The 21,842-nt window shown below is 34.0% G+C and overlaps 4 protein-coding genes across 10 annotated transcripts; 2 read left to right on the top strand and 2 right to left on the bottom strand.

Annotated features, from left to right (window-relative positions):
* Positions 1-2,463: 2,463 nt before the first annotated feature.
* On the bottom strand, positions 2,464-4,180 carry LOC110811582 (HXXXD-type acyl-transferase family protein). The gene has a single exon (XM_022038123.2). It carries the CDS (start codon positions 4,100-4,102, stop codon positions 2,780-2,782), a length of 1,323 nt encoding a protein of 440 aa, XP_021893815.1. The 5' UTR covers positions 4,103-4,180; the 3' UTR covers positions 2,464-2,779.
* Positions 4,181-10,786: 6,606 nt separating this feature from the next.
* On the top strand, positions 10,787-17,423 carry LOC110819297 (pentatricopeptide repeat-containing protein At2g40240, mitochondrial). 6 transcript variants are annotated; one of them, XM_088212788.1, is made up of 5 exons: positions 10,788-10,868; positions 11,036-11,095; positions 12,792-12,838; positions 13,031-13,118; positions 15,733-17,423. In XM_088212788.1, the coding sequence occupies exon 5, from the start codon at positions 16,360-16,362 to the stop codon at positions 17,368-17,370; it is 1,011 nt and encodes a 336-aa protein (XP_088068914.1). In that variant the 5' UTR covers positions 10,788-10,868; positions 11,036-11,095; positions 12,792-12,838; positions 13,031-13,118; positions 15,733-16,359; the 3' UTR covers positions 17,371-17,423. The 6 variants fall into 6 exon arrangements, with proteins under 6 accessions (XP_088068918.1, XP_088068914.1, XP_088068917.1 ...); XM_088212790.1 differs by having other exon boundaries at positions 10,847-10,868; positions 11,023-11,095; XM_088212792.1 differs by lacking the exon at positions 12,792-12,838 and having other exon boundaries at positions 10,787-10,868.
* On the top strand, positions 10,791-19,949 carry LOC110819298 (sequence-specific DNA binding transcription factor). Of its 2 annotated transcripts, none has more exons than XM_088212795.1 (4): positions 10,791-10,868; positions 11,036-11,095; positions 17,680-18,732; positions 19,585-19,949. In XM_088212795.1, exons 3-4 carry the CDS (start codon positions 17,997-17,999, stop codon positions 19,596-19,598), a joined length of 750 nt encoding a protein of 249 aa, XP_088068921.1. In that variant the 5' UTR covers positions 10,791-10,868; positions 11,036-11,095; positions 17,680-17,996; the 3' UTR covers positions 19,599-19,949. The 2 variants fall into 2 exon arrangements, with proteins under 2 accessions (XP_088068921.1, XP_088068922.1); XM_088212796.1 differs by having other exon boundaries at positions 10,804-10,868; positions 11,023-11,095.
* A 955-nt stretch (positions 19,950-20,904) lies between these two features.
* On the bottom strand, positions 20,905-21,842 carry LBD21 (LOB domain-containing protein 21). The gene has a single exon (XM_022048433.2). It carries the CDS (start codon positions 21,582-21,584, stop codon positions 21,051-21,053), a length of 534 nt encoding a protein of 177 aa, XP_021904125.1. The 5' UTR covers positions 21,585-21,842; the 3' UTR covers positions 20,905-21,050.

The raw sequence follows: 21,842 nt of genomic DNA, 5'->3' as shown, positions 1-21,842 counted from the left end.
GAGAGAGGAAGAAGCACTAACATTTTATAATTTATAAAATTTTAAGAATTTAAAAATATAAAAGAAATAAGAGAAAAAGTATAGAAAAATAGTCAATAAATCTTTATTCAAATTTATCATATCATATTACATATCTTCTGACAATTTCTATTTATAGAGATATATGAGATTATAAATTAAATTAAAAATAATTGCTTAGTATGTTTATTGAATTAATTTATTTTAAATAAATTAAGAAAAATATACTGTATTCTTCTGCAACCTCAAGGCCCTGTTTTAATAATAAAAAAAGCCCAATTTAAGTAAATCAAAGCTATTTGGGCTTCAATGCTTCCATCCATTTGTGATTTTATAACTTAATGGGCTTCAAAATTTTAATAAATTTTTGGAATAAACTAACAATTCTTTCATGTCTTATCTAAACTGTCTTTAGCTAGGATTTTATGTGAAATTTTATTCAAATTGATACAAAATGTATAATGTAATTTTAATTTCACTTGAAATTAATTTTGTTTTGTTATAAAAAATTCTTTATTATTTTTTAATTTAATTTAAATTAATTATTGCTAGAAGAGATCAAACAAATTAGAGGCAGACGGTATATTATATGCTTTCTTGTGTGGATAAAATTATAGTAATTAATCATCGTTAGGAATAATCTATAGTTTGAATGATGCAGCCCACGTGCTTAAAATTTGTGACCATTTATTATCTCAAATATGTAATTATAACATGAAAGAAAATCAAAGGAGAAAAAAGGAAACAAAAGAAGAAATAGGAAAGCTGGTTAAGGGGTGGGTGGGGGGCCCGGTGGGTGAGCTTTTAGGATCCTCTCGGCTGGTTGATGACTTCAATTGGAATTTTCAATAACATCCAAAACGGCAACCCTTTGCCAATCACCTCATAAGCCAGCCTGGTTCTCATCACAAGATTCTTTCTCTTTTAATATTTTTAATTAGTCTCTTCCTAATTACTATACAATATATATATATATATATATTATATATCAAAATTCGTTGTCTCACTCCCAATTTCTTTTAATAGGACATGCGACTGCGCCTTCTTCTTTTGAAATATAACGATATATGAGTATATTCTTGAAGTAAAAAAAATACAAACTAAAAATATTGATACAATTATGAATTTTATTAAATTTTCTTTATTTGATCGAACAATCCAAAATTAAGTTATTTTAATTACATTAAATGATCTTTCGGGTTGATAAAAAAAAATTTCAATTTATTATTATTTTTTTTTATAATAAGTTGACGATATCATTTTAATCGTTATAAATTGATAATAATATCGAATCTTAAATAAATAAAATTGACTTCTTTCTTTTTAGTAAGGTTGTATTAAAGGTGGGTAATTAATCAAAATATTTAAATAGGAGGATCGTAATCAAATTCCAATTCTTTCTCCTTTTTTTGTGGGTGTTGTTAACTTGTTCTTTTAATCCCACATCGAAGTGAAAAGTCATGTTCTTAATAAATCCACACTAAATAATGGTGTAGATGGGATTAAGATTAGGTTTTAATTGACTTGGGTTGTAGATCTTTACATGATTTGGGACCTAACAGAATATTTAGGTGGATGTGATGAAGGGGATACATAATCATATTTTATTTATATATGATAAATCTTTTACAACTAAGTAATTATATAATTAGTTGAATTTGAGACTCACATGATTAACAAATCTAATTTATCATGAAAGAAAAAATCTAATAATTAATTTTGCTAATAATGATTAATTGATTGTCAATGGTTTGGTGCAATCAAATTCATACATTTAGCTACCAACAATATGCAATGATTGAACTTTTTATAATCTTAATTACAATGAAATTTCTCCTTTTGAATTCTGATGAAAAATTTACATCTTTTTTGGGTAATTTAAAAAATTAGGAATAATTATAAATTTATTTAATATATAAAATCCATTAATTAATATTTTTTTTTTTCAATTTATTTTCCAATATGTATTAATTACTCTCTTCCCTCCTCAGATTAAATGATTTTCATTCACGATTGAAATATGGTCTCTCTGTTATTTATATATTTATAAATTTATCTAATTATTTAACTTACAGAATTGATTCTCTCATAATCCTTTGGATATAAAGCATATAACCCATATTTTATCAAATTAAAAAGCAAATTAACTGATTATATATATATATATATATATATATAATACACGAAAAAATCTCGATTACATATAAATATATATGTGTGTGCGTGTATAAAAAGACTTTGACCCATTGAGTCATTGACAAAGATGGACACTCTTTCGTTAAATACCTTTTTATTTCTTAGCCAAGTTAATTTTGACATTCCATATAGAACAATTAAAATATCACACGTGTAAAAACTTTTTCCTAGAATTTCATACGGCATGTAACCCATGAATGTATAATAAAATTGATAGTAAATAAATTAATATCAAACTATATAGTAAAATTAAGCAATAATTAATTTTAAAATAATATATAGTTACGTACTGATTAAGGGTGAGTAAATTGACAGTCATTGAATCATTTTCAATGAAAATCCACGTGGCGTTACTGACAAATTTTCTTTTCTTCTCAATAAGAAAAAACTGTTAAAAAACAAGGTCTGTGTAAATGGTTACTGTTTTTCCCTCCCGGGGTGGTAGAGGATTAGAACTGGAATCTTCAATGACCAATCAGTTAATTTTTTTTTTTTTTTTTTAAAAAAGGTCAAACACAATAATACGAGTCAACGGATGTTGTTGTGTGCCAGGATCCAGTGCTTCTCAGGAGCATGGACTCTGCACCAAATATTCGTACTTGTCAACTGCGCTGGCGGGGACCGCCACCATCACCTTCACGGCGTCCTTCTGATCATTCACCGGCAGAAGCAAGCAGTACCGATCGCAGCAAACAGGTCCCACATGAACGGGTCTTCCTAATCCGAAGTCAACCTTTTCTAAACCCAGTCTTGACCACTGCGACAGTATCAATACCCCCACCGAGTCAGGGCTCGCTCTTGTCAACCCACTTACTAACTCAGTCACTGATTTCACATGCTCGTTGTCGACTCTCTCTTTGGCTTTCTTCACTAGCGTTGAAGCGTAGCCTAAACCCTTCTCTGTTAAGTCCTTCACACTCGTCTGCGCGCAACCTAGCACGAAAGCATTCCCGTAGAAACCGTTGGGTAGACTTGGCTTGACTCGCTTCCGGACATCAATGCTAAAAAGAAGCTTCAGGATTTGATTCGAGGGTAAGTTCAGAGCTCTAGCCCAGCTCCTCCACACATGAGCTGAGAGCACCTCGAAGGACGTGGAGATTAACTCACTGTGTGAACTCGTGAAAACTGCTAGCTTCTTCAGCTCGTCGAGACATTCTCTGTCAAAAACCACCGAGGTAGGAGTGAGTCGCTCGCTGGCAAAGCGGGTGAGGAACCCACAAAGGTCCGGCACTCGGGAAAACTCCGGGTGACTCAATGGGTTATCACGAGAAGCAATCGCCACCTGTGACGATGACGGATTGAGCAAGTGGCGATCCCAGACGGGTCTATGCGCCTTTAACTCGCCTTTGCCTGTGGCTAAGTCAGCAAACGAGTTGAGAAACTCGGCGCTGCCGATACCGTCACAGACACAATGATTAATCCCAATACCCAGCGTGGCATTTCCGTCTCGCAGCCACGTCAGCTGGACGACGAGCGGTGGGGCCCCCTTGAGGACATCGGCCACGTGGATGGACAGCAACTTCCTCCACTGAGTCACGTACCTCGGCGCTCGTTCAAAATCGCCGGCGACGTGATCCGAGATGGCCTCGAGGAAAACAGCTCCCTGTCCGCGACACAGGACATCTAGACCCGACCCGTCTGGCCTGGGCCTGACCCGTCCCGCCAGAGGATAATAAGCGACGAGAGACTTAGCGAGGGCGTGCTTGACTCGAGCGGTGGTGGCGCGTGGGTCGGAGCCGGGACGAGGCTTGTAGACCAAGAGATATTCAATGGTGAAGCGCAAGAAAAGCTGGGAATCAAGAGCAGAAAGGAAGAGGATTTTGGTGGGGGTGGGTTCGGCGGGGACGATGACTGTAGCTTCCTTGACATGAACAGAAGAAGATCCCATAATGTTTTTATGGGGTTTTGCTATTTTGACAGCGCAATTTTTTCAGTTCTTTTCTGTGGCTGTGAATTATTTTTCAGTTCTGGCTTCGTTTGGTTTTTCAAGGACGAGGTGTTTCGGGCATATATATATATGTGTGTGTAAATGTACTGGGTAAGAAAGTATTTTACAATATTATAATATTTTATTAGTAATATTCTCTAAATAAAAATTTAATTTACGATTAAAAATAAAAAAGTTTGTGTTGGTATTTTACAAGGGAAGAAGTAGAAATGTGTGTGGAACTGTGGAAAGATTTGTGAGAAGATTCTCCCGGCATTGCTTTATGGAAAAATTAATATCAAAACAAAATGTTAACAGCTTGGCGTTGCTTTCTGTCTGTTCCTCCAACTCATCCATTTCTCACACCACAAACAGATTGCTGTGCGAATTAAATGCTCTCTCAATATTCCATTTATGACGTCATAAAATTAAATTCACTTTATTTATCTTTATCCCGACCGCTTAAATATAAAATAATTACCAGACTAGTAGGTAATTAGAGGTTCTGATTAATGCGTGAATATGTTTTCAAGGTGATTTGTATATAAATAATTAACATTAGTTGATTAATCACTTAATTAATCAACTATTATTGGGATTAGAAAGACAACAAACATGATGAAAAGTAATTGTTATGATATAATACAATTAGATGATGTATCTAACTTTGTAAGTACATGAAAGACCTTGTGGTGTTATATGGATCAAGATGATGAGAACCTTTATTGGGTGGGGTATATAATATATATATATATATACTTTTTTATGTTTATATATATATATATATATATATATTTTTTTTAACGTTGGGACATCTCGTGGACCCTAAAATATTGTGATGGTAGATTTGGAACGATATTTTAAGAAGATTTGGTAACCGGGTATGTTTTTATTTCGATTATTGGACAAAATATGTCCATGAAATTTGCTGTATTGCATACAAAATTATCAAAATTTTTGAATTTCTACACAAATATTACCCTTTAAATTATTATATCAAAAATTGATAAAAATAAATCAATATATAAAAATTAACAAGATAGTAATATATATATATATATATATATATATTGCTTAGCTGACTTCGTAGACACACACACACACACATATATATACATATATATGACATAAATATGCAACAAAAAAATTCTAAAATACTAAAAAAAAAAAAAGAAAAGGGAAAGGAATCGTAAATTTGATTCATGCATCGTATGGGTATAATGCTTATTCTTTCCTCTATTTTATTTATTTATTTATTTATTCATTCATTGTGTTTGGTTTTGCGTTTTGTTTTGGAATCCAACTATATATACGCACACACCCATATAAATATTTACTTAATTAATTACATTCATGGAGAACACTGATCTCTTTACATAATCTCTGACTCTGTTTTGTCGGTTTTTTAAGGAAACATGTTGTCTCCAAAAGATTTGTGGCATATTTTATTTATAATTTCAAGAAAGCTATAAGCATATATCCTTTCATGTATCAACAACTATATGCTATACCCAAGATTATAAATCGTCAACCAATGTTTAAGTGCATATAAATTAACCTTTCAACTCTACCTCACTTTCCCTTTTCTCATTTTAATATACATGTGTTTTGTATATATGCACATATAGGTTCATAGATGGTGTTCCCCAAGTGTTAGGGCAGCCTTGGTTTACCTTTATTCCTCTTGTTGATATGGACTATATATAAATATATCTCATCTATGAATCATAGGTACCATGGAATCAACTCATGACTTGAGCTTCAATTATTATTTTAATCAATGAGTTAACATACTTGGGTTAATTAATTATGTTAATAATCTAGCTAGATTTTCTTCCTCCATACACCGAGGATGTTTGGTTCGAATGAAAAATAGTTCCAATGTTTTCTAATTTAGTGTCTATTTGTGTTTATAATAATAATAATGTGAAAATGTAGCATGAATAAAATAAATATGATTGTATGTATTGTTCTTTAAAACATTAAATATACATATGTAAACACAACTATGCACCATTAACTATAGTTAACTTAGCTTCAAAGACTATGATTAATGCTTATGTTACAAAGTTATAACTCTTACATTATGATATGGTCATAATTATGTCATGCTCATTAATATTTTCTTAACACCATGTATTAAGTAAGCTATATATAAATAACCAAAGGCTGAAGAACTTTAGATACTCTACAGCCTGGATATTTCACGTTTATTTATATGTAAAAATTTTCGTTTACTCTTTAGATTTACTAACATATTCTTTTATTAATTGAACACCAAAACCTTCTCCTAGGATAGGATATGAGACTCATAAGTTATTTGTTTTGCATGCTAGAATATGTAGATTAACTTACCATTTTAGCTATCAACCTTTGCCTAATCACATTATTTGTTATTCTTTCTTTGATCAATTAACATATTCTTTTATAACAAAAAAAAAATTACAGTGAGTGAGAGAAATTCATAAACAATTTACGATGAGGCCTCTCGTGGTGTTAAAGTAAGAAATTTATCTCCTTATAGTAAAATATCTCTATAAGAGTACGATAATAGTACTTAAGTGGTGGAAAAGTAAAATTAGAATATCAAATTTTTAGGATAGTTATTAAAGGAGAGGATGAGCAACCTCTATGCTTGATAAAATATTAATAAGAGCAAATAGCTTGATTATAAAATACGAGAGATAAACAAATGAGGCAATATCTAATGATGCTATAAGAGTTAAAGAAGGAGGTCAACAAGGGGCAAAGCAAGTAAACTAAACCCACCAAGATAATTAAAGATATAGAAGGAAATAATATAGACCCATATAAAAAACTTGAGGTCAAGTTCTTTAAAGATGATTCGTATTACTTCAAATACTATATTGAATTTTTATTTCTTCTAATCTCATTAATGAGTCTGTTTTTTCAAAGTTCAAATTAATTTAAGCAGACTAATAAAATGAAAAAAAAAATCCTATAAATCATGTGAACCATTATAAGAATACTATAAAATTTCAATAAGCAATCGGAACATATATGTATATAAGTTTCTATTTGACATTAAAGAAGAGGATGAGAGAGTGTTTCAAATGCTCCAACTAATTTATATATGGTTTTCAAGATTTAACAAGTTAATTCTTAGCAAACTCCATTAATAACGAAAGACTTAAGAAGGCGAGTGCAAATTTTTTGTGAATTCCATAGAAAAATGTTGAGATTTTGTATAATTACTTTCTATGATATATCTATATGTGTAGATTTTAGAACCCGTTATCTTACTTATTTATACATGTAAATAAATATGTTGAAAATATATTTTTCGTCATTAAAAGACATGTTGAAAAAATATATAACTCGTTGAAGAAATATTTTAAATAATTATGTCACTTAATTAAAATATATTTTCGAAAAACATATCTAAAAAACGATTAAATTAATCATTTAATGATTAACTTTGGTTTTCTTAAAATCTTCCTTCTAATTCCCAAATCAATTCATATGATTCATATAACTTTTTAAACTATGAAAGTTACGCACAATCTATATATAACACACAACTTTTGGGTTACAAAATTGTGTTTATTCATGAGTCACGTATATGTGTAAATATACTTATGCATATATTTATATTTGATGCAAAAATTAGTGGACCGGTCGGAAAGGGAATACGAACGGAGGTATAAAGTAAAATTGAGTCATAACATTTCATGTGACCTTTTACATGTTACTTTCAAAGGAAAAATTGAAAAGAAAAGAAAAACGTAATATGGGCATTCAAAGTCGAAAATCAGCTTTTTAAATTCAACAAGTTTGGATATTCTATATAATTACGCATGCAAAATATTATCTTCCCAGACGCTTTTCTTCAAGTTGTAGGTCCTCTCTCTCTCTCTCTATATATATATATATATATATATATATACACATTCAACATATATATATATATATACATATACAAGTTGCTTCCACCTAAAACATATATCAGCTTTTGAAAGACTGATCCAAGGACAAGTTGTTTGGTGATCTTATTACGAAAGATCATCAGAGATCCATGTGTTGGGCGGTTTGGGTTTTGGATCTTCTTCGTTTGAGTTGTCATTATCTTTTCTTTTGGTTGATATATAAATTCTATCGGGTCCGTGAATTATATATATATAAAATTGGGTACGTAAATCATTCAAATAGAAATAATTTCTTCTCTTTGAATGATACATTTTTTTACTTCTTATTTTGTAGAAGAAAATAAATTAATTAAAAGAGATTAAGCTATTGATTCCTAATTAGATACTTTGATTACTATTTAAACCTTAATTTCTTACTTTATAAGGACTTACAGAGAATTTGGTATGTGATAAATGTCATGGTATCTCTAATATATATATATATATATGTGTGTGTGTGTGTGTGAGTATAGGTGACTTGCTTATCTATGTTTATTAATAGTATTTCAGTTACAATAATGTATTGTCAACCCGTATCCATCTATAAATATATGATCACCTAACTATCTTTATCATATATAATGATAGTTTTGTGTTCCTGGCTATCTTGATCACCTAACTTCAGTACTATTTTAAGATTAGAATCTTAATATATTAGGTCCACTTAGATGATAAATTTAATTTGTATATAAAAATGTACGTTATAATTAATATATATATATATATAATTTACCACATCCTATGTTTTTTAGATCAACTTATACTATATATAATTATACATTAATCTCTTGCACAAAATCTATCTAAATATATCATATTATATTTTTACAACATGTATATATATGGTAGTTTATTTTTTTATCCAACATGGGTAATATAAATTTGGAGCCATAAATTACATATATATTGATATTTAGAACATCTATATATTGAAGTAAATTGGTTTTATTACACATGATATCGGAACTGAAAATAAATTAAAAGATAACAAAATATATTGCATATATACGTAAAGGTTCTAATATTAATTATATTCTACCAAGGTATATATATATATACATTCTTATAATATTATTGTTTCGTTGTATTAATTATATATACATAAATATTACTATAATCACAATTTCCCAAGTAGATATATATAATTTCAATTAATTGGTGCATTATATTTACATATAGTTGCAGAGTTATAGTTGGAGACATTTAAGTTTTTGCATGCCAATAATTAAATGGTTTGTACGTAAATATTTATTGCATTGATGTATGTACATTAGATATACATTGTACATGAGTTGGATTTACATTGATTTATATACATATATGTATTTTTTCATTAAAATTATATATTCGCACATAAAAATTGGCTGGAGTAGCTGTTTTAATTGCTGGGTCCAACGTGGTATTTTTTTTTAATAAGAAAAAAATAATTAATTTAATTTTTTCTTTCTTTATGATTACTCAAATTAAATAATTAACAAGTAGTGTATAACGTAATATAATATAATATATACTATACTAGACTAAAATGTCAACAGGGGAAACTCATGACACTGTTAATTTGTTCATTAATTTGGCATGAATTTCATTTCTAGAAGGAAAATTAATGGTGCTATATCGGACAAATATACATGTACATATATATATATATAACATTTTCCCCTGTAGAACCATTTATGTTTGATGCTCTGTAATCCGCATATCCAATATAATAGTTTTGTAAATTTTGAATCTTATTTAATTTTTAATATTTAAAATTGTAATTTTATAATTTATTGAAATTAGTCAATTTTTATTCAAATAAATCTTTATATATATTTTTTTAAAAATTGATTAAATTTATTTTAATTTTTAATAACTATCATTATTAATATAAGTATTACAAATCAAATTTATTAACGTATAATATTTCTTTAATTAATCTAAATAAAAATTTAATACTATATCAAATGTAAAGTAATATTTTACATAATATTAAAAAAAAATCTAAAAAATTTATATTACCCTGATTCATAATTTTTTTTTTTTTATAAAATCTCAATCGGTCACTCTTGCCTAAATATAACCCAAAAGGCTTCTACTACATATCTCACATTTTCACCACAACATTTTAAGCGAATGATTTGACAACACCAGCCTTGTTATTTGTAATTATTTTGAATCCATTTATGTACATTTTTTTACTCATGTTACATTCAATTTGGAATTGGGTCAATAATAAGATGTCATTTATTATTAAATTTAATAAGTGAGATATAAATTAATGGTTACTAATAGTGAGAGACTAAATAAGAGTAATATGATATTTTTATATATGTATATATTAAATTAAAAAAATATATCATATAATTTGTTAAATAAAATTTAAAATATATTATATATACAATTAATTAAATGTCTAATATATATTTTTTACTTAGAATTAAAAAATATATCATATGTAACCACGCCAGATTCGGATTGTGTAAACCCGAATCCGATCCGAAGGCGATAGAAAATTAAACTAACTCGATTTGTCTTTTTTTTTTTTAATTTTTTTTTTTTTTTAAAAAGAATGTGGTGGGGGCGCTCGGTGCCGGAATAGCCGGCCTTTTGTTTTTTTTCAACTCAAAACTCTCCCGCCTCCGCTGAGTGTTCTCCTTTCTCTCCGGTGTCCACTTCCATTCTCTGCTTCCCATTTTCTATGCCCTCCTTGTCTACGACTCTACCGCAAGGTTTTGCCTTTGCCGATTCCGGACACGCGCCATTCATTAACCAGAAACCCCCGCTCAGCTGCTGTGTTTCCACCAAGCCCTTGGTCGCAGGTTTTTCCTTCCCGTTCAAGTGATTGTTTTTTTTTTTGTTTTTCTTCAACCTGATTTCCATTCTAAGACTTATATATAGTATGTTTGATCTTCCGGGGATGCTTGGAGCATATAAATATAGCTAAATTATTTATTTTTGTTGAATTGTCGTTAGGGTTTCTTTTCAGGTTAAGTGCTGACATCATTGTGCCCAGCGTCCCCGGACCCTAAAGCGTATGCGGACGAAGGTAATTGTGGGATTTTGATTGAATTTTTTTTCTTTCTGTTTTTCGATCACGCAATAATTAATGGTATATTTTGCTGTAATAGAATGCTTCTGTATCTTTTTTTTTTTTTTTGAATTACTCATTTGATTAGAAGGAGGCGAGAGAAACTTGTCGGATGATAAGATTACTATTGATGAATTACCAAATGAAATTCTGGTTTAATCCTGTCTCGTTTGGAAATCAAAGAGGGAGTCAAAACTTGTGTTCTTTCCCGTACATGGACCGAGTTGTGGAAATTCACTGCTGGTAGTTTGAATTTTGAAGCTCCAGAGGGACTAGAACGCTTATCTGAGGCTGGCGAAGCCAGAATATTGAGTTTTGTGAAGTGGGTTAATAGTGTCTTGAAGATGCACAAGAGTAGGCGTATAGACAATTCATATCATTTAACCATAGAAAAGGTTAGGAGGCTAACCGAGAATGACTTAAAATTAGGGAGATATGCACTCGATGTGCATAAAAAGTTCATGAAAGGATGTTTTATAGAATATACTGTCGATGAATATGACTCCATATATGAGGAAAAATTCAAATCTGATTTCAAGGAGGTAGTAGAGGTTGCTGTAAACTATGACGTGTTGCAAACTATGACGTGTTTGACAGGTTCAATGGAACTGAAGTAGAAAAAGGGTTTGATCATGTTGAACTCTTGGCCATGAAGGTATTTGATGAATGACCACCAAGTGTTTGCTAAAATTCCTCAATTAAAGGATTGGGATGATTTTAAGATGAAACCTACTGAACAAAAAGGGAGTCATCTCAAATGATAGAGAGTTTCGGCTTCACGAAGAAGCTGCCATGCAGTGGAATCAATGTCAGATTGACCAGAAATTTAAAGAGTTGAAGATGGAATTACAGTTGGGCAGCAGTAGAGTTTTCCTTCCATCTGAGAAAAATGCAAACAGTGTTTTTGAAAAGTCCACAAGGAGTTGACAAGTTTGAGAACTATATTGAAATGAACTTGTCTAAGGGTGCATTTGTCTTTTCTTATAATAATACACCTTTAGTAATTGATATTTGGATGCATGTTTAATATCATTCTGATAACCGAAGGACGCTCGAGTTTGGTGCAATTGAATCATCAATGAGGCGCAAATGGGAAGGCTGGGGGCCGTCAAACATAGAAGGGAAGAAGTTTAAGAGTTTTATTAAAAAATAGATATTCAGTTGTTGATGATAAAGTTCTCACTGCAGAATCTGATATAACTGGTTTAAGTTTTTTCTATGGCTACTTGGGATGACAAATTTATATGACTCAATAGAAGGATATTAGTCAATGTGTGGGTGTATGTCAAATTTTACCCCTATAAGCATCAAGAGCATCAAGGGTCTTATGACCAGAGCCTTTGCTAGAGAGGACACATGAGAAAGGCTTAGGAAATGGAAACAATAGAGCATCCAGAAATGGCGCCAACTCAGCTGATAATTAAAGGAGATAAGCAGAAGCACTTTCTTTTTTATTTTGCAAATACTCAATTTTCATTTTATGTTTTTTAGTTTATTACCGATATGTGTTTTTGGCTTAAACATCCTTGAGGACACAGATGCTTTCATGGAGAGGTATTGTTAGGACCCAACTAATAGTGTTTAGGTTTGTTATAAATAGTTAGTTAAGTTGTTTTGATCAGTTAGAAATTAATTTGAATTAATTACTTTTCAGCAATAAAAGGTAGAGTTCGGAATTGATCCGTATCCAGAAAATATGAAGTACGTTTAAAACTTCTCTATACAGCAATTCCTCTTTTCTCTTCGTCTTCCTTACTCTTTCTTCTCCCTAAATTCTAGCTCAGCTCTCATCTTCTTCTAAATTCTTTTCTGTTTCTTCTGCAATTTTTCTTCTTTCTTTGTTTCTTCACAAATCAGGACAGGTTCCTAATACTAGCATTATGTTTTCCACAGAGGTTAGAGTTGTGGGAATCAGATAGATGATGTCTTCTTCACCATCTGTAATTTGGGAACTTAGTTTCTTCATGAAACTGATTTTGAGGTTTTTGCTCTCCTCTTAGCCACTAATTTAATTGCCTGCTGGTTGCGCTTGATATCTGGTTCTTTTGTTTCTAAATCAGAAAATTTGGGAGCTTGGTTTATCGTTTTGCTGCTCTCTGCATGCTGGGTTATTGGCTGATTATGATTGATGTGGCTTCCTCTATTGTCTGTCTCATGCTGCTTGGTTGGTGTTTTCTGCCAGTTAGTTTGGATTTATTTGTTTTTCAACTGTTATTTGCATAGTGGTTAGGTCTGACTTTAGATTATTATGAAATTTTGTGTGTGTCTATATATATTTATATATCTTTTATTAAAACAAAAGAAAGGTGATTTCTTGAGAAGAAAGGGTAGTAGAATGGTAGTGGTGGTGGATGGATGGTGGTGATGACTTTGTTTGGAAGTGGAGGAGGGGCGACTATGAAATCGGGGAAGATATATGGAGTAATGTTGTGTGCTTGTAGAACAAAGATTCAGATAAGACTGGCCATGGAGGTGAGAGGATTATGCGAGTTCTTTTTATGCCACTTTACTGAGAAGCTTCTTCAATGTCATTGCAAGAGTAATGGAGAAGATAAGAATGATGGTAGATTTTTTTATAAGTTTAATACTAAAATGAGTTTTATTTGTTAATATTGAATATAATTTTTCATATAAAAAATAGCTACAGTGTATTTCCACGTCATTGCTTGTTGTGCACTATGTTGCCATCATCGATCACTTAGACAGGTGTTAACAACTCTTTATTTTCTATCTTGGAAGGGGTTATTAGAATCAAGTTCAAACTTCCAGGCTTTAATTGAACATGGAAATTGAACAAGATCTAATTGAAGTAATTCAAAAAAATACAAGGGCTAGTTTATGACTTTGACCAATAAAGTTATGATAACTTAATTGAAGGATGCAGACTGCATTACAATTTTTCTTACTTTTAGCATGTGTTCTACCACCTCTCTTCAGGTAACTGATTTCCTCTTTTTAACATGAGGAAATCCTTCAGAAACTGATGTACCACAATGGTGCCTCACATCCAATGGGTCATTTACTGTCAAATCTTTCTACAAAAAACTGTACAAATGTATGATAATTAGAGTCCTCCCCCCCCGTTCCCCGGCGCTCCGGATTTTAGTTAATGCTTGTTTCTTTTGCAAGAGTGATGAGGAGACTTGTAAGCACGTGTTTGCATTGCCTGATGGTATATAAGCTTTGGACCATGGTGTATGGATTGTTGGGAATAAGTTGGGCGATAACAGGTTCAGTGAAAGAGGAATTTGGCGTGGAAGGTTAATGGTTTTGATATCTAGATTTTACTCAACTCTCTAGTTTTTGGGTTGACTGGAAGGAGAAAAATATGAGGGCTTTTGAGGTGGTTGAGGATGTTAATGGTTTTGATATATCTAAGGATAGATGGTTCCGGACTCTTGGTTTTTTGTTACAGGGTTATCTTTTGGTTACTTTGGAGGATTTTGCGGAACTTATTGATTTGTTAATAAACTTGTAAATTTGTAAATGAGCACCCCTTCGGTGCCTTATTAGTATACAGTACTGTTTGTATTTAAAAAAAAAGAACCTGATTTCCTCTTGATTTATCCGGAGTTAGAAATGCTTTGTCATCTAAAATTCGGAATTTATAGAGGAGGCTATCAGTGCCTATTGTGGTGCACTAGTGTCATCAACACACCGCCTTTGTTATGCAAGTTTGTGGTTCACGTGTGTAATTCTTCAGGCTACATATGTGCCCTATCAAAACTCTTGATTATTATTTTGGTGCATTTGCTGGTAACTATGTGTTGTTCTGTGTTTTTCTGCGCAAAAAAAAAATTTGTGTGATTCTGTGTTTTTTTTTTTTGTTTAGGATACCAAATCACCTTAAAGTTTTTCATGTTTTTCTTTGTTGAATATTCAAGTACAAAGTGATGATTAAGTTTGTCAGAGATATCTAACTAAAACTCTCAGCTTGAATTTCCTTTTAGTTTCTTTCCCCAATTCAGTTCTTTTTGCACTTAGAATAAACTATGCGGCTTAGCCACTGATGGTTGGCTGCCAATTTTGTAAGGATGATCAAATTATTGTGGACCTGAATTACACTCGTGCTGTTATTAATTGAGGAAATGCTTTGCTTATTCCTTATAGGACAGGATCTTGATATTTTCTTCATCTTGCACGAATAGTATACAGTGGTGTACTATACTATGGTGGGTGATGATTATTCTTAGTCATGATTATAAAATAATAGAAAATTAGCATGAAGGCATCCTATCTGTGAGACACCATAGAATTTTGGATCTTTATACCTCTTGTGAATTGAGTGAAACCATGATCCGTCCAACAACTTGAAAATTAACATGTCAAAGAAGCCAATGTGGCTATTCGTGACTGGTATGGGCTGTATATTGAATGTAAGCTACTGTGGACCTTATTTTTCCATGCTGGGGAATCTTTTTACATATATTACCTGTCTTTGTAGAGAATTTTTAAGGTAGATCAATACAAACTGATGTTATTTGTTCTTCATTCATTTTTTGATTCACAAACTGCTGTTGTTTGTTCTTCATTCATTGTCGGAATTAAGTTGGTAAATCAATACATGGCCTGACTTTTCATTTTCCTTCCAACAGTTAATAATCTATGGAGCACTCAGTATACTAGAAAGGAAGGCCACCTTGATTTTTATTATATCATTGTTTTAAAGTGACTGAAGTTACTAGTTACCCTGTCCTTGGGAGTTCTAGTTAAAAGAATCCCTGTTTCGGAGTGACGTGCCTACATACAGATAAAATGTTACGAGACTTCTACAAGGTTTCCTCATCAATAAAGATGGTAGAGATTAATGGGTTTGGTGGTAGTAGATGTGTTTTGGGTCAAAGCTACCTCCCGGAGCTGAATTGGTTGTGTTAGGCTCGACGTAAATTTTTGCACATGAGAGATTATGCAAAATGTTCAGTACTGTCTTAACATTTAATGTTAAGGTTTCTTAAAGATGTTTTTCGAACAGGTGAAACAGAGGAGGTAGTACTAGTCCGAGTCTTGTGGGCATCGTGCATAATAGACTAACTTTTCCAGTATTTTAGTCTTAGGGTTATTTTATGTGTATTTGAGCTTATTTTTACGTAATTTTATATGTGTATTTGAGCTTAGTAGTAACTTCGCGTCTAAAAGCCTAAACCCCTAAAACCTCAAGTTCCATTTTGTCACTCTCTATTCGCGATTCCTTACTTCCGCTAAACCCTTAAATCCCAAGTTCCATGTCTCTTCTCTGGAATCTCCGCAATAAACTTCACAATCCCTTCCATGTACTCAAACCCATTTCTGCTCGCTTATTCGCCACCCAAAAACCTAGCTACAACGCCCACGAGTTCCCCGATGAGCCAACGTCCGCGTACTACGACGACCTCATCAACGAAGCGGGGGGATCCGGTGACCTGGAGGCCGTAAGGTACCTTCTCAACAAGCGCGCCAAAGATGGCTGTTTCACCACTACGAGTACGTTCAAGTTCATCACGAATACTGACACTTCCCTCTCCTCTATCGACCATCTCTGCAGAACTTTAGCTCGTCTCGACTCCGGTTTCACGCGCAAGAGCGCGTACGATTCGCTCGTCGCGCGGCTCTGCAAGCTGCGCCGAGTCGACGAATCCCTGCGAGTAGTTGACGCCATGGTTCGCGGCGGCTACGGCCTCAACGTCGCCACCTTCTACCCGATCCTCAGCGTGGTGACCCGAATGAAGAAGATGGATGAAGCATGGCGCATTGTGGAGCTTATGAGATCGCTCGGAGTGCCGCCCGATCTGACGGCTTACAATTACATCTTGACCGCTCATTGCTTCAACGGCGACCTGGAGGCGGCGCGTGATTTGACGCGGAGGATGGAAGAGGAGGGTTTGGGTGCGGACTCGCGTGCATACGACGCTCTGGTGCTGGGAGCGTGCAGGGCGGGGAAGGTGGAGGGGGCTTTGTTGGTATTAAGGAAGATGGAGGATGAAGGGGTGCCGGTGTTGTATTCCACACACGCGCACGTTATCAATGCGTTGCTGAAGGATGGCTATACTGCGCTGGGGGTGAAGTTTGTGATGGTGAATGGCGGGAGAGATGAGAAGTTGGATACGTTTAGTTTTGGGCATTTGTGTAGTAAGCTTATTGATCTCAACAGGTTTAAGGAGGCAGAATTGGTCTTGGAGGAAATGCTTAAAAGGGACTTACCAATTGGTAATAAATTGAGGAATTTTTATGAAAATTTGGTTACAAGTAAACAATAAAAAATTTCATCTATTTCTTAGCATTAATAATATCAATTAAGAATAAATTACAATATGGTTTCTGAAATTTTCATAATTAATAAATATAATTTATCTTTAACAATTCTAGTGCTCGTTGTTTGAATGTTAATTATGTAAAGGATTTTTTTTTTTTTTTTTTTTTTTTTAATAATTAAGAAATGTTAAAATGTTAAAATCATTGGGCATTGAGCTTTAAACCTAATTACTGTTATAAGCTAATTTTATACTTTAATCCTCGCTTATGTCTAATGATTTACTAAAAAGCACAATTAAAAACGAAATTGACAGGTAACAACTGACAACAATGCACGCATGTACAGTGGATAAAAAAACTCCCAACTCCTAAAATCCCATTCCCTTCCAACTCTAATGACGGTATCTGACGTCACCGCCGGTCACAATGTCACGGCAATCCCCACTTTCCTTCCCCTTTCCATTTCCTTTCTCTTCTCTCTCTCTTCTTCCCTCTCCTTCCCTATCTCTCCTGTCTCTTCCCCTCGCATCAGCATCAATCCATCAGATCGTCTTCCTCTTCACCTCCCAATCTCTTATCCTGCACCCCAACAGTTGGCGCGCACGTTAGGACATACCACGCGCCACCAATAATGGACCCCCACGGTCCCACCCACCAACTCCCCGCGTCCGTTGGCGGCGGCCGCGAGGACTGCTGGAGCGAAGCCGCCACCGAGGTGCTCATCGAGACGTGGGGAGACCGTTACGTGAAGCTCAACCGCGGGAATTTACGACAGAAGGACTGGAAGGAGGTCGCTGACGCTGTTAACTCCAGCCGTTATGACGGCATCGTCAGGCTCAAGACCGATGTTCAGTGCAAGAACCGCATCGACACTTTGAAGAAGAAGTACAAGCTGGAGAAAGGGAAGCCGGCGCCGTCGAAGTGGCCGTTCTTTCATCGTCTCGATTCCCTCATCGGCGTTGCAAAGAAACCCCCCTCCGTCACTTTCACAGTGAACTCCTCCCGCCACAAGCCAGGCGTTAACCCGAATCTATATGCGGCCGGCTCGAAGTCAACAGAAAGCTCGTTTGGCGGCGATGACGATAATGATGAGGACGAAGGGGTGGGTTCGATGGCTAGGAAACAGCATCGAGCACAGGCCGTAGATTTTTCTGGTGGGGCTGGGTATAGGGAATTGGCGAGAGCAATATTGAAATTCGGGGAGGCTTATGAGAGGATAGAGAGCTCGAAGCAGCAGCAAATTATGGAGTTAGAGAAGCAGAGGATGGAGTTTATGAAGGATCTCGAATTTAAGCGAATGAATATGTTGATGGATGCTCAGGTACAGCTGGAGAAGTTGAAGAGAAAGAGGCAAGCTGCTGATTCAGGTAATTTGCATGGTCAATTGACCAGCTATGTAGAAAAATTAAAGATTTTTTCTGTAGTTTAATTGTAATAGGTTTTGATTTGTTTATCGTTGGTTAAGTTTGCAAGTTTTAGGTCATTGATGGATTAATGTGATTATTATTTTTGGGAAATTTTTGAATTTTCTGTCAGTGGTCAGATTTGCTTTAGTTTATTGATTAATTGGAGCTGGAAAATTAAGTAAAGAATAATAGTTTATTATTAACGAATTCAATCACTGCATTCATAAGAATTTGGGTATGTTGCTTAAATGCTTACATAAGAATTGATTTGGGTAAGTTTGGGTATGCAAATGTTTTTCTTTGGGGTTGGATTTCTTTTTTGTTTTTCAAAAAAATGAAAGAAAAAGAGAACATTCGCCATTGATATGTGGTGTACGGCCTCTGCTTCAATGACTGTGTAGTTGGATCCAAGTGTAATTTCTGTTTGGTGTTTGTGTTCATCTTGTTCTTGCTTTTGTAGGTTTACATAATGCTTGGTGGGTTTTTATGTTCATTTCAGTGTTGGTTTTTAGGTTTATTTGGTCTGTGGTGGGTTTCTGCTTGCCTTTTTGTCCTGCTTTGTGTTTAAAACCTTGTAACAACTGAGAACTGTTAGTTTTTAGGTAAAAGAAATGGTTAACAAGTTGTCTCTTTGCCATGCTTAACACATTGTGCAAGGTGCTTTAATGCAGAACTGATTGGTAACTTTAATTTGTTTGTTAGAGACCAGAGTTGATAACTGTAGCTCAGAACTATTTTTGTGAGTTGTAAATGGTAATGTCCTTCCTCTAGCTTAATTATCATTTTACCAACCTGGGATTCAATCTTGAACAGGGAAGAAATCATAGTCTTGGACCTCATGATTCCTCTGTTTCTAAGAAGACCTGCAGCCTGGACATATCTGTGACAACCAATTTCTGGGATCTCTTGCTCTAAAATAGAAGACTTGCAGCCTGACTATATATATCAAGGTCTTTTTTTTGGATATCTGGTGCAGGAATGGGGCTTTTTTGGGTATGGCGGGTCTTAATGATGGTGAAGTGTATGTAGCTGTTGTTGTAACGGTTGATGTACATAATTAGTTGTCTCGATATAGATATCTTCTAGTTTCTAACTGTAACATGGTCACCTTCTATATTTGTAAATCATATGTTGTATGCGATTGATGTATAATAGGTTGCATTTGCATTTTGTCTCAAGATACCCATGTTTGAGCTGCTTAAGATTTTACATTCTCTTCTAAGGTTGACATACAAAGACGCAAATGGAAGAGATGGAAGGTGGTAAATAGCTATAAGATTTCTAACTACGCAATTTTTAAGCAATCTGAATTCTGATGTCTTGACAACTTGGAGCAGTAAGTTCTTATTGAACGAAATGAGTCGAAACCTTGCGATGGGGAGGAATGATCAATCATTTTCTTTCACAGAATGGAGGGTTATTGATTGAAGTACAGTGATTTTAATAATACCCGAATCATCATAATATGTAATCTCTCTACTCCTTTACAGTCAGATTCATTATATCGAAAAGACGTTACAGTTCATGATAAGTGGTATCACTGTTAATTTTTCTTCCTTATCATTGTATCTTTGGATTCTGAATGCACTATAAAAGTTAGTGGCGCCTTGTGGGGTTAGTGACATTATAGCCAATCCTCTTTGTTTTGAACCAAAACAATCCCAGAGAAGCTGTAGCAAGAGCTCTTGCAGATCTGGAATTCAAGCAACTGTGCCATCAGCTCTTGAAGAATGAGGGAGCTTTTCCGTATTCAGCAGTTGATTTGGTAAGATTTTCGGTTAGATCTTGCAGACCGAAAATGAAGATCTGTTCTGTCCATGTTCAATAATTTTGATGAAGAAAACTACCCATCATAAAATTCATGTGTACAAGAACTTTGTGAAGCAACAACTGCATGTGGTGCTTGCCAGAACGGACAGGAGTTTTCTAAAAAGGAAAGAATGATAATGGCCTACAAAAACTGGTACCACTCAAGAAAGAGTAATAATTGTGCTGCTATGTGGGTATTGAGTACTTAGTAGAATTGTCAATATGCAAAAAATGGTAGGTCAAATCAATTTTCCATTTTCTGGGTTGTGGTTACCTTGAAATAATCTTTTTAAGTTTTGAGCTGGGTTTCTAAAAATTCAAGAGTTTTGTGAAATGGGTTTCTCTATCTCTGCCTCTGACATTATTGACAGAACTAAACCGTTCTCTTTTGAATTTACCATTACATTATTAATTGAAACACTAAACTTTTCAAATTTCTATCATAGAGAAAAAAAAGATATGAAGCAATACTATACATAAGGGGTTTGGCTAAAATCATACATCTGCCCATCTCTGTTAATTTCCAAGGAATAGCTCTGGCCATAACCATCAAACAGTAATCCACCATAGCCAGGGAGGTCATTGAAACTTGGCATGGCCATATGATTGTTGAAGACAGAAATATAAGAAGAAGAAGAAGAAGGATTTGCAGAGTATCTAGCAAGTCGAGCACGGGCAATGGCCAAATCATGCTGAAGCTCAACCATCTTTCTTTGCAACAATGCAATGGCGCCAATGCAACCATAAACTGGATCTCTGAGCCTTGCCTCAGCCTCGTAAGCCAGAGAATTCACAGTGTCTTCTCGTTGCTCTTCTGGAACCTCAATGAGGATCTTGCTCACGTTGCTTGCACCAAAAACCTTGTGGACTTTAGCAAATTTCTTTGGCTCGTCGGAACGAAAATATGGAGCGAAAATACAGTTGGGTGAACATCTTCTCTTCAAGAACTTGCAGGCAGCACAAGAGGAACTCGAACGTGGCTCGTGTCCTCTCATAGCTTTCATGATCGGGAAAGCAGCACTTACCTTTGTCACAATCTTATCTAACTCTCCCTACCAATATAAATAGGCTCGAATGGTCCACATCTGAATCCCCTAAGTATCTGATTATATTTTCTGTGTAGGCTCCATGACTCTCTCTGTTTTGGCTCAGTTGGTTAGAGTGTAGAAATAAATATGTGAAGACTGTAAGTTCGAGACTTACATGGGCCAATGTTTTTGCTTCTTCTCTCTTACTGTCTTTTATAATCTTTTTGTAATTAA

The sequence above is a fragment of the Carica papaya genome, chromosome 2 (assembly GCF_054855325.1).
Source record: "Carica papaya isolate Zhongbai chromosome 2, ASM5485532v1, whole genome shotgun sequence".
Classification (NCBI taxonomy): domain Eukaryota; kingdom Viridiplantae; phylum Streptophyta; class Magnoliopsida; order Brassicales; family Caricaceae; genus Carica; species Carica papaya.
This window is presented reverse-complemented; position numbering and strand designations above follow the sequence as displayed.

Excerpts from the sequence above, each read along its gene's own strand:
- LOC110819298 (XM_088212795.1), top strand. The coding sequence starts at position 17,997 with ATGGACCCCCACGGTCCCACCCACCAACTCCCCGCGTCCGTTGGCGGC.
- LBD21 (XM_022048433.2), bottom strand. The coding sequence starts at position 21,584 with ATGAAAGCTATGAGAGGACACGAGCCACGTTCGAGTTCCTCTTGTGCT.
- LOC110811582 (XM_022038123.2), bottom strand. The coding sequence starts at position 4,102 with ATGGGATCTTCTTCTGTTCATGTCAAGGAAGCTACAGTCATCGTCCCC.
- LOC110819297 (XM_088212792.1), top strand. The coding sequence starts at position 16,360 with ATGTCTCTTCTCTGGAATCTCCGCAATAAACTTCACAATCCCTTCCAT.